General features: G+C 57.4%; 1 protein-coding gene across 2 annotated transcripts; it reads left to right on the top strand.

The window, feature by feature from the left end:
* Positions 1–547: 547 nt before the first annotated feature.
* On the top strand, positions 548–13,513 carry DPF1 (double PHD fingers 1). 2 transcript variants are annotated; one of them, XM_053915303.2, is made up of 12 exons: positions 548–690; positions 6,318–6,478; positions 6,566–6,673; positions 7,959–8,086; positions 8,348–8,437; positions 8,800–8,878; positions 9,073–9,204; positions 10,165–10,215; positions 10,306–10,425; positions 11,442–11,554; positions 12,156–12,237; positions 12,384–13,513. In XM_053915303.2, exons 1-12 carry the CDS (start codon positions 548–550, stop codon positions 12,452–12,454), a joined length of 1,278 nt encoding a protein of 425 aa, XP_053771278.1. In that variant the 3' UTR covers positions 12,455–13,513. The 2 variants fall into 2 exon arrangements, with proteins under 2 accessions (XP_053771278.1, XP_024433306.3); XM_024577538.4 differs by lacking the exon at positions 548–690 and adding an exon at positions 4,837–4,945.
* The last annotated feature ends 460 nt before the right edge of the window (positions 13,514–13,973 follow it).

The raw sequence follows: 13,973 nt of genomic DNA, 5'->3' as shown, positions 1-13,973 counted from the left end.
TTGTCATCTATCTTTCTTTACTAGAAGGTCAGCTCTGTGAGGGCAGTGACTTTGGTTGCTGCTCTGTCCCAGGGCCTAGAAGGGTGCTTGGCACATAGCAGACACAATAAGTGAACAAAGGTTTTGGTTAACCCCCTGTGCTGGTTCACAGGCTGGCTCACACAGAAGAGACACCCAGACCAACCAGGCATAGACAAGAATCCACGACACAGCCTGTTGTTGTCCACATACCCTGGGGAGACCCAGAAGCCTGGGACGACCTGCTCCCTCGCCTGCGGTGCCTGGAGGATAGAGAGACCTAGATGGGAATGGAGCACCCCAGGGAGGAGGGAAGGATGCTCTGGGGCAAGCCCCGCCCTGTATCCCCAGCGGCCAATGGGCGCGCGGTCCTCCTGGCGCCCCCTGGGACGTGTAGTCTGGCCGGGGGTGCCTTCGGGTGCCGCCGCGCGCCCCTAGACTCCACGTCCCGTCGTGCGCCGGAAGGCGCGGGGATTGGTCGAGCCCCGCCCCCGGCCCGCCCCGCTCCGCTCGCGCCGCAGCCCCAAGAATGAATGAAATCGTAACGCACTGGGCGGCCGAGCGGGCGGCGCAGGCCGGGCTGGGCCCGCGCGCGGCTGCAGCGGCGCCCCCGGCCGGAGGCGGCCCAGCTGAGCGGGCCATGGCCACCGCCATTCAGAACCCACTCAAGTCGTGAGTGTCCCCGCCGCCCACGTCCCTCCATCTCTCCGCCCTTCCCCTGCCCTCGCTGGGGAGGGGATGCAGTGCGCGGATGGTAGTTGAATAAAGCCCCCCCTAGCGCGCCCCCATACTCCCTGGAGGCCCACCACCCCTGTCGGCCCCTGGGGTTGGGGTGGGGAGCCCCATCAGAGTGACGGGGGGCTCTCCTTTGTCGCTGTCAGTGAAGGAATGTGGCTCGGGCTGGGGAGTGGCGGAGGCCGTTCGGGGGTAGGGGCTTCCCTCTCCTCCGCCTCCAGCTCTCCTTCTTCCTGTCTCTTGGTCTGGGAGTGCACATTCCTAAGTCCAGACCTCAATCTCCAGGGTCTTCACCACCCCTTTTCTCCCTCGTCAAAGCACCTTTTTCTCTTTTTCTCCCTCTTTCTCGGGCCACGCGGCCGTAGGATGGGAGTTGAGACGTCGGGGGTTCCCGGTTAGATCCCTGTTGTCTCGTTCTATTCCTCCCCGAATCTTCAGGACCTAGAAGCCCCAATGCCCCAGTCAGCTTAGACCGTGGAATTCTTCCCTCTCCCAGCCCATACACACCTAACTCGAGCATCTCCCATCCTCTTGGGTACCAGGTGCCTCTGGAGAGGGTGCTGGGAGCGCCCTGAGTCTCCGAGGGCTCCCTCCCTTTCTCCCTGTCCGCGTCCCTCTTCCTTGCGTTAGTTTCCTTCCGGGCCCAGTGTCTGGGAACCAGGACGTCTGGGTTCGCGCCTAGCTCCCTCCCGTATCTTCCCTCTCCTAGCCATCCTCGATCTCTCCACCTCTCTCTTTCCCTTTCCCTCTATGCCTCTCTCCCTCGTCGGGACCCTGCACTCCGAGGTCTCAGAGCTCCCCACCCCCTTTCCCAGGCGTTGACTTCGGGCCCGAAGTGACAGGCGTGCGGCCGCTCCGGTCCTCCCTCCTGGGCTGGCGAGCGCGCGCTCCCCTCCCCCTCTTCCCGGGCCCCGAGGAGAAGACCGAGGGCGAGCGCCCGCGGCGCCGCACAAAGGGGCCAGGGTTACCTCGCCCACCCTTCTCCCAACCCCTTGCCCTCGTTGCCTTGACCTTGACCAATGTGAGCTGGGGGCTGAGGGGAGGGGAGGGACCCAGGGCACCCCCCACCCCTCTCAAGGGCTGTGCTCAGTGGCTGGACCTAAGGCCCCTAGTTGCTCTGGTTTTGGAGAGAAGAAGTTGGGAGAGGTGGGGAGCAGGGGCTCTTAGGCACGTGCCTACACTTGTGGCTTTGAGGTGAGCAAAAGAGGGCTTGCAGGGCCCATGCGGGGCTCTGGTCAGTGTGAGATGGTGTGTGATGAGACTGACACCTTTCAGCTTCCCTAAGTCTTACACTCGGATAGATGTCTCCCCTATGAGGGATGTCCCCCAAGGGGCTGGGACCGTGTTCCAGTGTCTTTGGTGGATCTATACGCAGACGTACAGGCCTCCTCACTCTGACCCTGCCCAGACCCCTAGGGGGATGTGTGGGGCAGGGCAGTGCAGGGCCCTGGAGGCCAGAGTCAGAACTGAGGTGGGAGTGCCAGCACCCTCCTTTGCGGTCACCTTCTGAGGGGTCTGCAGGGGTGAGGGGAGGGACTCCTGAAAGAATGTACAAGTCTAATCTCCTTGGGAGTGGGAGGCTGGAGGGTGCAGTCCTCAGAAATTCTGACTGCCTGCATTCAAACTCCAGCTCGAGCAATTAATTCCACCCCCCCCCCCAGCCTCAGTGTTACCATCTGTAAATTGGGGAATCAACAGTTCTAATTACCTCATGGGGCTGTTTGATATTTGTAGAGCTGTTAGTACGGAGCCTGACTGTGACTAAAGGTAGTGACTGATAGTAGTAGTGTCAGTGTTGATTTCATTTGTGGTCCAGTTTCCCACAGAGCACGGGTGGGGCGGGGGAGGCGGATAGGAGGGTTGTTTGGGCAAGGGGAAGAACTGGGAGTTCAGGTGTGGGAGAGGGGTCTGTGAAGGTGGTGAGGGGGAAGAAAAGTGGGGGACACCGCTCTCCAAGTGACCACGGGAGTGTGTAGGTCAAAGAGAGTGTTTTCCCTAAGGCTCCAAATTGATCAAATTGGTTCGAGGGTTCTGGGGTGGGGCAGGAGCAAACCAGGGTTTCTGAGGCTGGAGGTGTGGGGAGGAAGTGTTAGAGGGTGTGCTGGGTTGGGGATCTGTGAGGTGGTGGCAGGTGAGAAAGGAAGGTGGCAAGGGCACTCACCCTCTGAACTGAGCTGTTGGTTCAGGAGGCAGGGCTTACTGTGGATGACACATGGGTCGGCCAGTAAAGGGGCCTGGAGGCCAGAGTGAGTGTGGGGCTTCCAGCACCCCTGACCTCTCTCCTTGTCCCATCGCTGGGCCAGATGTGAAGCAGGGACCCTTCCCTCAAGGCCTTACCTGGGGCAGATGGGGAGACTTTGTGGAAGGGGTCTAAGACTAGAGGGGTGTGTGTGTGTGTGTGTGTGTGTGTGTGTAGAAGTGACCCTGGGATGGGAGGCCTGAGGGGGTTTCTCTCACCCGGGGGAGGGGAGGGCATCCAGTAACCAAAGAGGTGAAGCCTAGTGTGCCTCCTCTGTCTGCTGGAGAGCCCCCTGATGGACAAGACATTGGTGGGTTTTCATGCAGGCAGAGGCTCAAACCTGACCACAGAGTTTGGACTAGGAGGGCTGTGGGTGTGTGCGTGGAGAAACTGAGTAAGTGTGTGTGAGCAGGTGAGTCAGCTCACTCGCTGGGGATCCCTTAGGGTGGAGTCATTGTGGGTAACAGTGGGAGACAGAAGGTGGTAAGGCCCACTTAGGGACACAGACATCTGGGGGAGTGAATCCTTCCCTCAGTTGTACCTTCAAACATCCCACAAAGTGGAGAGCATGTAACTGCACCTCCTGTGCCTCAGAGTCCTCATCTGGAAAAAGGGGGTAATAAGAGCATCACCCGGGAGGGTCGTTGTGAGGACTAAATGAATTAGTCCTGGTAAAGCACCTAACACTGTGTCCGGCGTGTGGTGGGTGTTCAGTGTATTTATTCATTCATTTGATATTTATTGAACATTTACTATGTGCCAGGCATTAGTCTTTCTAATGGTAATAATATCACCATTTTCTATCTTAGTACAGATTCTCTTGGTGGGATGAATGAATTTATTGAGCAGGTATCTTTTTTTTTAACATCTTTTTTTAAAAGATACTAATTATTTATTTTTAGAGAGAGGGGAAAGGAGGGAGAAGGAGAGGGAGAGAGACATCGATGTGTGGTTGTCTCTTGTATGTCCCCTACTAGGGACCTGACCTGCAACCCAGGCATGTGCCCTGACTGGGAATCGAACCGGTGACCCTTTGGTTCTCAAGCCGGTGCTCAATCCACTGAGCCACACCAGCCAGGGCAAGCAGGTACTTTTTAAAACAATTTACTTATATTTACTCATTTAATCCTCACAACAACCCAATGAAGCATCACCCTGATGAGGAAATTGAGACCCAGAAAGAGTAAACCATTTGCCTAAGGTTACATGGCCACCAAGTAACAAAGCCGGGATTTGAACCTAGTAGGTATGGCTGTAGCTCCTAACTAGCACTGCTGCTGTCAGGCCTGCAAAAAGGTTGAGCAGGTTGGGCGGGGTCACTGTGAGAGTGACAGCTCTGAGTGGGACAGAATAAGGTTGTGTTCTCTGGAGCTAGGAGGGATTGGGGAGTGGAGTTGGGGAGGGGACAGTGTCGGTGAGCCGACGTCTGCGCGAGCGCGGCGATGTTGGTGGGACGTTTGTGTGGGCACCTGCACGGTGTCTCCGAGTCTCCTGGCACTGTAGTGTGAGTGTAAATGTATGTATGTGGGGTGTGGGAGTGGAGTGTGCGTGAGTCTATGTGGGCGGCAGTGAGTATACGTGTGAATTTGTGTGTAAATGGCCGTGTGTGTGTGTGTGCAAGTCCAGGTGTGCGTGTGAGTGTATGCCTGTGAGACCGGATGTGTGAGTGAGCGTGTGTGAGCGACTCTGCGTGCTGCCTGGGCCCCACCTCTGCATCCCTTTCCCAGCCTGGACCCGCCAGCCGCCAGGCCTGGACTACGACTCCCAGCCTGGCCTGGGCGGGCCCGCCCCACCGCCCTGATTGGCTGTGACCCCCATGCTCCCGCCCCCCGGGAATGAATGGATGGGCGGCCTCGGCGCCCGCCCGAGCGCTGGGAGGACCGACCCGGCGGGGACCTGCTGGGGGCAGGACCGGGGGAGCAAGATGGCCACAGTCATCCCCGGCCCCCTGAGGTGATACCGGCCAGCGGGAGGCGGGAGAGGGCGCGCGCGGGCGGGTGTGCGCTGGTGTATGTGTGTGTGTGTGTGTGGCAGCTGGGGGTGGGGCCGATGGGGTGTCTAGGGGGCTGTCACTGTGGGCTCGGCTGCTCAGGGGTGCGAGTTTATGAGTCTGGGTCTCTGGCAAGAACGGGGTCCGATGCGCTACTCCTGCAGGAGCGGAGGGTGTGGGGAACTCAGAGTCCTCTTCGAGCCCTCTTCTGGGCAGGGGTCATGTCCCGCCCTGCGACCCCTGGGTAGGGGAGCGGGTGAAATGGAAATGGCCGGGGAGGGGGGGGGAGGTGCAGTGCGGAGACCTTGGTAAACTTGAGTGAAGCCCACACTGCCTTTGTCTAGGGATCTAGAGTGTCACTTGTTTGTGTTGTGTGTTTTGAGGGGATATGTGTGTGGTGTGTTTCATTTCTTTTATTCTACATTAGGCATCTTTGGGTCTTTGGGTCTTTGAGTGTGTGTACATGTCCTTTGAAACTGCATCATTTGTGTTCTGTGTCTTTGGATGTGCAGGTGCACATGTGTAAGTTTTTGTGTGAATGTGGGTAGATACATCTGTTTCTACATTGTGTGTGTGTGTGTCTTTGTGTTTGAATATGCAGTATTCCAGACGTTGGTTTCTAGATTGTGTATCTTTGTGAATGTGTGTGTATCCTGGGCGAATCTGTATGATTTCTTTGTATAGTGTGTGTGTGTGATTTGTTTGTGTTGTGTCTTTGGATATGTGTGTAAGTGCATATGTTTGCTTTAATATCCCTTCAACATTTGTGTGTCTGTCTGTGTGTTTGGATACCTGCTCAAGTGTGTGTATGTGTGGGGTGGCATGTCTGATCTGTCTGTGTGGACGTTGTGTGTCTTTGTGTGGGTGATTTGTTGGGTTGTGTCTTTGGGTATGTGATGCACACATGTGCACGGGTGTATGTGTGATGTTTCTCACCGTGTGACTTGGGATATTTGTTTTTCAGTAGGTGTGTAGTGCACACATGTGAGATTTATCTGTTTCTCCTTTGTGAGTCTTGGGATATGTCTCTCTTTGTGTGTGAATTGGTGTGACTATGTGTGATTTGTTTGAGTTGTGTGTTTGTGTATGTGCATATATGGATGGGTCCTGGTGTATTTTTATTTGTTTATATATTGTGTGTACCTACTCATTGGCTTGAGGCCCGCTTGAGTCCCAGGCGGGGGCTCCTGAGTGCAGGAGCCGCGGGAGGGGAGAAGTGAGGTTGGAAGTGTCGGTCCACCCATTCCCGACAGGCTGACTGAGGGGAGGGGTCCTGCGCCACCTGGCGCTCCTGCCCTTGCTGACAGCCGCCTGCCTGCTCACCGCCCCTCACAGCCTAGGTGAAGACTTCTACCGCGAAGCCATCGAGCACTGCCGCAGCTACAACGCGCGCCTGTGCGCTGAGCGCAGCCTACGCCTGCCCTTCCTCGACTCTCAGACTGGTGTGGCCCAGAACAACTGCTACATCTGGATGGAGAAGACCCACCGCGGGCCAGGTACAAGCCAGGAGGGCGAGGGCGGGGGGCGGGGCGAAGCGAGGCAGGAGCCTCGCAGCCCCAGTCTTACAGCCTGCTTCACTCCAGGTTTGGCCCCAGGACAGATCTACACGTACCCCGCCCGCTGTTGGAGAAAGAAACGGAGACTCAACATCCTGGAGGACCCCAGACTCAGGCCCTGCGAGTACAAGATCGGTGGGTGGAGTTGTCTGTGCCAGGGTAGCTTCCACGTGCTCCCCCAGCAACAACAGCAGTGTGGCAGTGCGTGCGTGTGTCTGAGCCTTCACCTAATCTCCCCCCCTCACTAGTCTGAGTGGCTGGCTATGTGTCTGCCTGTGTGTCATCCAGAGACACTCGGGTTTGCCCTGAGTGACTGAGCTTTGGACAGTATCTTCTCCTACTTGGGCCCAGGTGTATTTGAGAGCAGAGTGGTATATGTTATGATGTCTAGGTGTATCCAGCCTTTGTATCTCTTCCCTTGTCATCTGGGATGTATTAGTGTCTGGCTCTGTTTCTTCCTCTGGGTGCCTGAGTAGCCTGGATGTGTCAGAGTATCTGACTGTAACACTTGCTATTTGTAGTGGAGTGTGTATGTAAGTGTGTCTGAGTCTCTTTCCAGGTGTTCCCAAGTGTATTAGAAGGCTTATTTCATTGTGTGTGTGTGTGTCTGGTATATCAGGGTGTCTGGCTGCCTCTTCCATTGAGCGCCCGGTACTCGGAATGTCTAGGGGGTCCTCTTCCCTTAGCATCTGGTGGATGAAGTATGTTTCTGCCCAGGTGTGTTGGTCCACCAGAGCGTCTGGCCTTGTCACTTAAAGTGTCCAGAACTGTCAGAATCACTGGCTGTTTCTCTTCCCCATCCATGCAAGGGTCTGTGTGGGTCCCACTGTCTGCCTGGCTGTGTCTTGCTGGGTGTGTCTGACTGCCTCAGAGGGACTGTCTGTATCTCCCCTGTGCGTGTCCAGGGGTGTAACAGCTGGCTATGTCTGATGGTCTAAGAATCTACTTCTGAGTGTCTCTGGGTGTATCCAGGGGTCTGCACGTGTCTCCCCCATGTGTCTGGGTGCATCTAAGTGTCTGGGTACATCTCTTCCTCTGTCTGGCTGTCACAAATGATCTGTCTGCGCCTCTCCTGTGCACGCCCATGTGTATCCTGGGTGAATGTCTGTGTGTCTCCATGTTCGTCTGGGTGTGAGTCAGGGTTTGGCTGGGGTCTTCTCCATGTATGTAGGTCCATACATCGGTCTGCTGTGACTCCTCCTGAGTGTGTCCTGGAGAACCTGAGGGTCTGGCTGTGTCTTCCCCAGGGTCTGAGAACCCTTCTCACTGTGTGTAGTTGAGTCTTTGCATCTGCTGCTGGTGGGGAGTGGAAAAGCCTCTTTCCTTCCTCAGCGAGCATGGTTCCCCTACACGGGCAGTTTGAGGAGTCCTCCAGGGACAACTTGCCCACCTGACTCCCCCATCATGGCCTTGTCCCCAGACTGTGAGGCACCCCTGAAGAAGGAGGGAGGCCTCCCTGAAGGGCCGGTCCTTGAGGCTCTCCTGTGTGCTGAGACAGGGGAGAAGAAGATGGAGCTGAAGGAGGAGGAGGCCATTATGGACTGCCAGGTAGGACCACCCCCAGGGGCCCCAGCTCTCTGACCCCTGCGTCCCGCCTCCTGCCCTGGTGCATCCCGTCCCTGCTCTGGAACCTCCCCTGGCTCCCTAGGGCTTTCTGGCATCTTAGTGTTCATCCTCCCACACCTCATCTCTTTGGAAGACCTCCTGACTTGCCCTGCCACCCCAGTCTCCAGCTCTGCACAGAGCCTCCCAAAGCAGAACAGTGCCCCACGTTTTCTTGACTCTACTCTCCGTTCTCCTGGTGCCCAGAAACAGCAGCTGCTGGAGTTTCCACATGATCTCGAGGTGGAAGACTTGGAGGATGACATTCCCAGGAGGAAAAACAGGGCCAAAGGAAAGGTATCTCCCTATCTCCCCTCTCCTCGAAGCAGGCCCCTTTCCTAAGTGGGCACGGTGGTCAGACCTACCCCACTTGGGCGTCACTGAACCCTCAGAACAGCTGGGGGGATCGTATACCCAATTCACAGATGAGAAGGCCTCAGCTATATTAAACCATCTGCAAGCCAGAGACTGTAAGGTGGGCTAGAACTGTCTTCGTACCTGAGCCGCGGTACAGGGGAAACTGAACCTTAGAGGGGCTGGATCACTGGAGGCCACTGTTAGGAAGTGGCTGAGCTGTGATACAACTTTCGGGCCCAAATGATGAGATCTCTTTCAGTTCCTTCCCTTTTTAGGCCCCTCAATCCTAACTCTTCCCCCAGGCATATGGCATCGGGGGTCTCCGGAAACGGCAGGACACCGCTTCCCTGGAGGACCGAGACAAGCCGTATGTCTGTGATAGTGAGTCCTTCTGAAGAAGGGGAAAGAGAGAGTGGGGCATAGTGACCTGTCCCCTCCTGGCCCCTCTTCTGTTCGGGGCCCTGGTAGGGGTATGCTCAGGCCTCTGGCAGAGATGGGAGGTGTGATCCTGGAGGCCAGAACTGAGTCTGGGCCGGGGAGGGCTCACCCGCCCTCCCTGCTCCTCTGCTCTCCAGTCTGTGGGAAACGGTATAAGAACCGGCCGGGGCTCAGCTACCACTACACCCACACCCACCTGGCTGAGGAGGAGGGGGAGGAGAACACGGAGCGCCACGCCCTGCCCTTCCACCGGAAAAACAACCATAAACGTGAGCAGGCAGGCGGGCTGTGGGCTGGTGAGGGGCCCTGAGAACGGGGGCTAGGAATCTGGGATGGAGGGGGCAGATTAGACATTTCTGGAAAATCTCCAGCTCAGCAGTCCCCTCCCCCCACCAACTATGGGGAAGCTGGCTCTGAGGTTGCCATGGCAACCAACCATCTCTCTCTCTCTCTCTCTCTCTCTCTCTCTCTCTCTCTCTCTCTCTCTCTCTCTCTCTCCCCCCCCCCCTCTCTCCTGGCTGGGCGTAATATTTCTGGGTCTGATTTATTGTTTCAATTAGAGCTTGGGGAGGGGGGTGATAGAAGACTCCCCTCCTCCCTGCCTCCCTTTCTCCCTTCTCTGCTAAGCTTTGGTGGAGGGGCAGGGTCTGTGGCCTGGGAGCCCTGGTGACAGCCCATGCCAATCCTATGCCAACTGTGACAGTGGAGGGATGGGAGGGGCCTGAAGGGAGGCTCTGCCGGTGGAGAAACCATCTTTACACCCATCCCTTGGTGGGAGAGGACTGTCTCTTTATCTCCTCCCCACTGCGCCCAGGCATCTCTGCGTTCAGATTTTTCCTTCCGAATGTCTCCATACCAGATCTGGGCCAGTGGTATCTGCCCAATTTTTATCTAGTCGGGACTTGGTTGGGGGTGGCTGTCTGTCTGAAAGAAGAGTGTTCGCATGGGGGAGCAGGGGACTCTTCCTGAAGCTGTACTTGCCAAGTTTTTACCCAATAAAGAGAACATGTCACTTGACAACAAAGGAATTGGGGGATACTGATGAGAATTATTTGGACCCCCAATCTCTTTTGCTACTGGCCACAGCTCCGGCTAGCTACTCTCTGTCCCCACCTCCCCCAAGCCAAGACCTAGGGGTCCACCCCTGGGGGGCTGAGGCTGGGGGCAGGGTGGAGACTTGCCTATGATGTGAGTCCGTCTCTCCGTCTCTCTGTTGCCCCTACCCCCAGAGTTTTACAAAGAATTGGCCTGGGTCCCTGAGGCACAGAGGAAACACACAGGTAGGGACGCCTACCTCTGCCCCTACTTCTGCAGCAGCCCTTGACTGGGCGCCCTGGCTGCCCACACCAACACCGCCTGCTGTCTTTCAGCCAAGAAGGGGCCTGATGGCACCGTCATTCCCAACGGCTACTGTGACTTCTGCCTGGGTGGCTCCAAGAAGACGGGGTGTCCTGAGGACCTCATCTCCTGTGCTGACTGTGGGCGATCAGGTGATGACCCCACCTGAGGTTTCTAGGGCCAGTGTGGAGAGGACTCCAGGAGTCTAGACCTGGAGGATGGGACGCAGAGGAGTGAGGACTGGGGGTGACCCAGAATAGTGCAGGGAAACCGAGGAGAGCAGAGCTGGTGGGGCTGACTCAGCTGCTGAGGGCTGTGGGAAGCTGAGTGGGGTCAGGGAGGCTCTGGGAATAACGGGATGCCGTTGTCTTGGCATTGTGGGTAGTGACGTGTGCTTCTCCTGGTGGGGAGCGGTGGAAACTGGTTGCCGAGGCACTGTGGGTAGTGGGCCGAGATAGTGAGTGATGGATCGCCAGTGCCTGGGTTCTGTGGATAGCAGAGGGCACTTGCCATGGGCTGTGGTTAATAGATGTGGTTCCCATGGTGGACCTGTGGGTAACAGACGGTGGTTGCCTCAGCCTAGTGGGTAATGAATTGTGGTTATGGTATTATGGGTAGTGTAATATGATTGCCATGGCAATTGGGTGTAGCAGAACGTAGTTGTGGCACTGGGGGAGTGGGGTGACTGGTGGATTGGCATCGCACAGTATTGCTATTAACAGTTTGGCTGCTGGAGCATGCTGTGTAATGGGCTTGGGTTGCAGGGAGCCCCAGGGTGCCCCCACGCTTTGGATGGTGGTTGCCATGGCATTGTGACTGGGAGGATGTGGTTGTCACGTTATGTGGTTAACAGAATGTGGCTGCCCAGTGTTGTGGGTGGTAGGAAGTGGTTGCCACAGCACTGTGGGTAATGGAATGTGGTTGCCATGGTGTGCTGGGGAGCAGAGTGTGGTTGCCATGGTGGCCGAGGAGGAGACTGATGGCCACAGCAGCACTGCTTACAGTAGGTCACCGGGCACCCTGGGTGGGGGGGGGGGTCAGGCTGTGGACCACGGAAGCTCATCAGCCTTATGAGCCAGGGGTAAGGGCTGAGTCATTTCTTGCCCTGGGTCAGTAGTTACCAGGGGCGTGATGACCCCTAACTGCATCCCTGCCCCTCGGCCCCCAGGACACCCCTCGTGTTTACAGTTCACGGTGAACATGACGGCGGCTGTGCGGACCTACCGCTGGCAGTGCATCGAGTGCAAGTCCTGCAGCCTGTGTGGCACCTCTGAGAACGACGTGAGTCCCCTGACCCCCCGCCCACCTCCCCGGGGAAGTGCCCCCAGGCGGCCTCCCCACCTGGCACCTCCGCCTTTGCCAGTTGGGCCTAAAGCCTTTCTCTGGAGTCCTCTCCCTGGTGACCACGAGTAACCTGTATTATTATTATTGTTAGTGGCCATTCATTGAGCCCGGCACTTAATACTCTTCATCTCTCTGACTCTTCCCAACCACCCTCTGAGGTAGGTGCTTGTGTTCCCACTTCACAGAGAGGGGAAATGACGTGCCCACGGTCAGCCAGCTAGGGAAATGGTACTGCTGGGACCTGAACCCATGTCCATTGTTTCCAGAGCTGGTACCAGGCTGTTTCAGCATCATTTTAAGTGTCCCACCAAATCTCATGAAGCCCAGACCGCAGATTGCAAACTGACTGCTTAGGGGTGTTTTGGCTCAGCCAAGCAAGGTTCTGCGAAGATTCTGTGGCGCAGAGACCTCTGGGAGCCCTTTTTGTGGAAGGACCCCCCTCCCCCAGCCCCTTTGACTAATCCCTGCCCCAGCCCCCCACCCCGGTCTCTGGTGCCCGTGCCCCCAGGGTGCCAGCTGGGCAGGTCTCACCCCCCAGGACCAGCTGCTGTTTTGTGATGACTGCGATCGAGGTTACCACATGTACTGCCTGAGCCCCCCCATGGCGGAGCCCCCGGAAGGTGAGAGAAGAGGTGGGCGTGACATGGGGTGGGTGGGCTGGAAAGTTGTCTTCTTGCTGGTGAAGACCCTGCCCCCTGGATGGGAGGGGCTGAACAGCCCTCCCTGGACTTGGGCCTAACTCCCTGTCCTCTGGCCACCCCCACAGGGAGCTGGAGTTGTCACCTCTGTCTTCGGCACCTGAAAGAGAAGGCCTCTGCCTACATCACTCTCACCTAGGCCTGTCTCTGGCTCACCTGGACCTCTGAGGTGGTGCTTGCCCACCTGCCTCTCGGAGCTCCTCTACTTTCTCCTCGTCCTTAACGCCCCACAGTGGGAGGGGGAGCGGGGAGCCTGAGAGGGGGCTGGGCCACCCCCTTCCCTCTGTGCAAGTGGAATGTTTGCCCTGTGGGTTGGTGGGCCCAGCAGGGCTCCTCTCCCTCCTCCTTCCCCACCCCTTGGCAAGTGGGCACCAGGGGCTTCCGCTCCCCTCAAAGCCATACCCCGCCTCTGGGCGGGCACGAGGGGCGGTGGATGCTGGCCGGCGGTCTGAACCCAGCCTTTTTCTAAAGAAAAAGTCAAAAAGTTAAAAAAAAAAAAAAGAAAAATTAATATATACAAAGAGTCCTATAAGGCCTGGCTGGGTCGAGGGGGCACTGCTGAGCGAGTCCACAGGGCACCAGTCTACGCCGGCTTCTTGCCTGGCTGCCCCTTCCCCCAGTTTTGGAGCTGCAACTACCCTGCCTCCCCAACCCCAGGTGGGCACCATTCCCCCCTCTTGCCCAGGGCAGGTGGGTGTGGTGTCCACCCCTCATTCCCTCTTGGTGCCCACCGTGGATACTGCATGATGTGAACCATGGTTTTGAACTCTGTTCCTGCTCCTGCCCCCTCCCTGAGAGCCCCACCCCGCCTGCCACAGCCACAGGTGTTGCTGGTGGGGCAGGTGGGCCCTTGCCCAGCGCCTGCTGGGATGAGAAGCACAGACTCTGCAACTGGACTAGTTTTTCCTCTTCCCCTGCCCTGATCCCCACCGGCCAGGCCGGACTGCCCTCTGCCCCCCTCGCTGGCCATTTTGGAGGTAGTGAGGGGCAGTGGTTGTTTCTTGTGGTTGTGTGTGTTTGTTGTTCGGGTTAAAAAAAAAGGGAACTGAGACTGCAAGTGGGTGAGGTTGTGGGTTTGGGGGGCTCCTCTCCCAATCCAGGCATGCCCCCCCTTGTAAATGAGTCTCCTTTATTGCCTGCCTCTGCTGTGAATTAACTTGTTCTGTGTATTAAACTGGGCCTGACCCCTCTGCCACGACTGCCTCCTTCTCCAAGCTGGTTGGGGCGTCACCACGAAGGGGAGCTGGGGCCTCGTTGTGGGGAGAAGCAGCTGAGGTCAACAGCTGGAGCTGGCCCCTACCTCCATCTCCCCCCTGCACCCCGCCTTTCTCTGGCTTTGTCCCACCTCCTCCCTGCCTTGGCTGAAAGGAGAAGAGGGGGGATGGGGTGGAGGGGGCTCCCACCCAGCCAGCTGTGGTTGCCCTGGCAACGGACTGCTGCAGCTGCAGCAGAAAGCAGAGAGGAGGAAGACGGGGCTGGGGGCAGGGAAAGGATGAAAAGATGGAGACTGGCAGCCCCTCCTGGGCTGGGGTAGAGGGCAGGGTGCCATGAGCACCTCATCCTAGTACCGGACATCACTTGGGGCTCCCTGTGTGCCTCCAAGAGTGGAGGGGAACAGGGAGAGGACGATAGTGACAGGACGCGGACATACCGACAGA

The sequence above is a fragment of the Desmodus rotundus genome, chromosome 12, assembly GCF_022682495.2.
Source record: "Desmodus rotundus isolate HL8 chromosome 12, HLdesRot8A.1, whole genome shotgun sequence".
Taxonomy (NCBI): domain Eukaryota; kingdom Metazoa; phylum Chordata; class Mammalia; order Chiroptera; family Phyllostomidae; genus Desmodus; species Desmodus rotundus.
The sequence above is the reverse complement of the archived record's forward strand: the minus strand, read 5'-3'. Positions and strand labels throughout refer to the sequence as shown.

What these genes read in the sequence shown, in the direction of transcription:
- DPF1 (XM_053915303.2), top strand. Translation starts at nt 548, where the DNA reads ATGAATGAAATCGTAACGCACTGGGCGGCCGAGCGGGCGGCGCAGGCC. An exon ending in ATTCAGAACCCACTCAAGTC is followed by an intron (nt 691 to 6,317) that starts GTGAGTGTCCCC and finishes CGCCCCTCACAG; the next exon opens with CCTAGGTGAAGACTTCTACC. An exon ending in GTGGCACCTCTGAGAACGAC is followed by an intron (nt 11,555 to 12,155) that starts GTGAGTCCCCTG and finishes CTCACCCCCCAG; the next exon opens with GACCAGCTGCTGTTTTGTGA.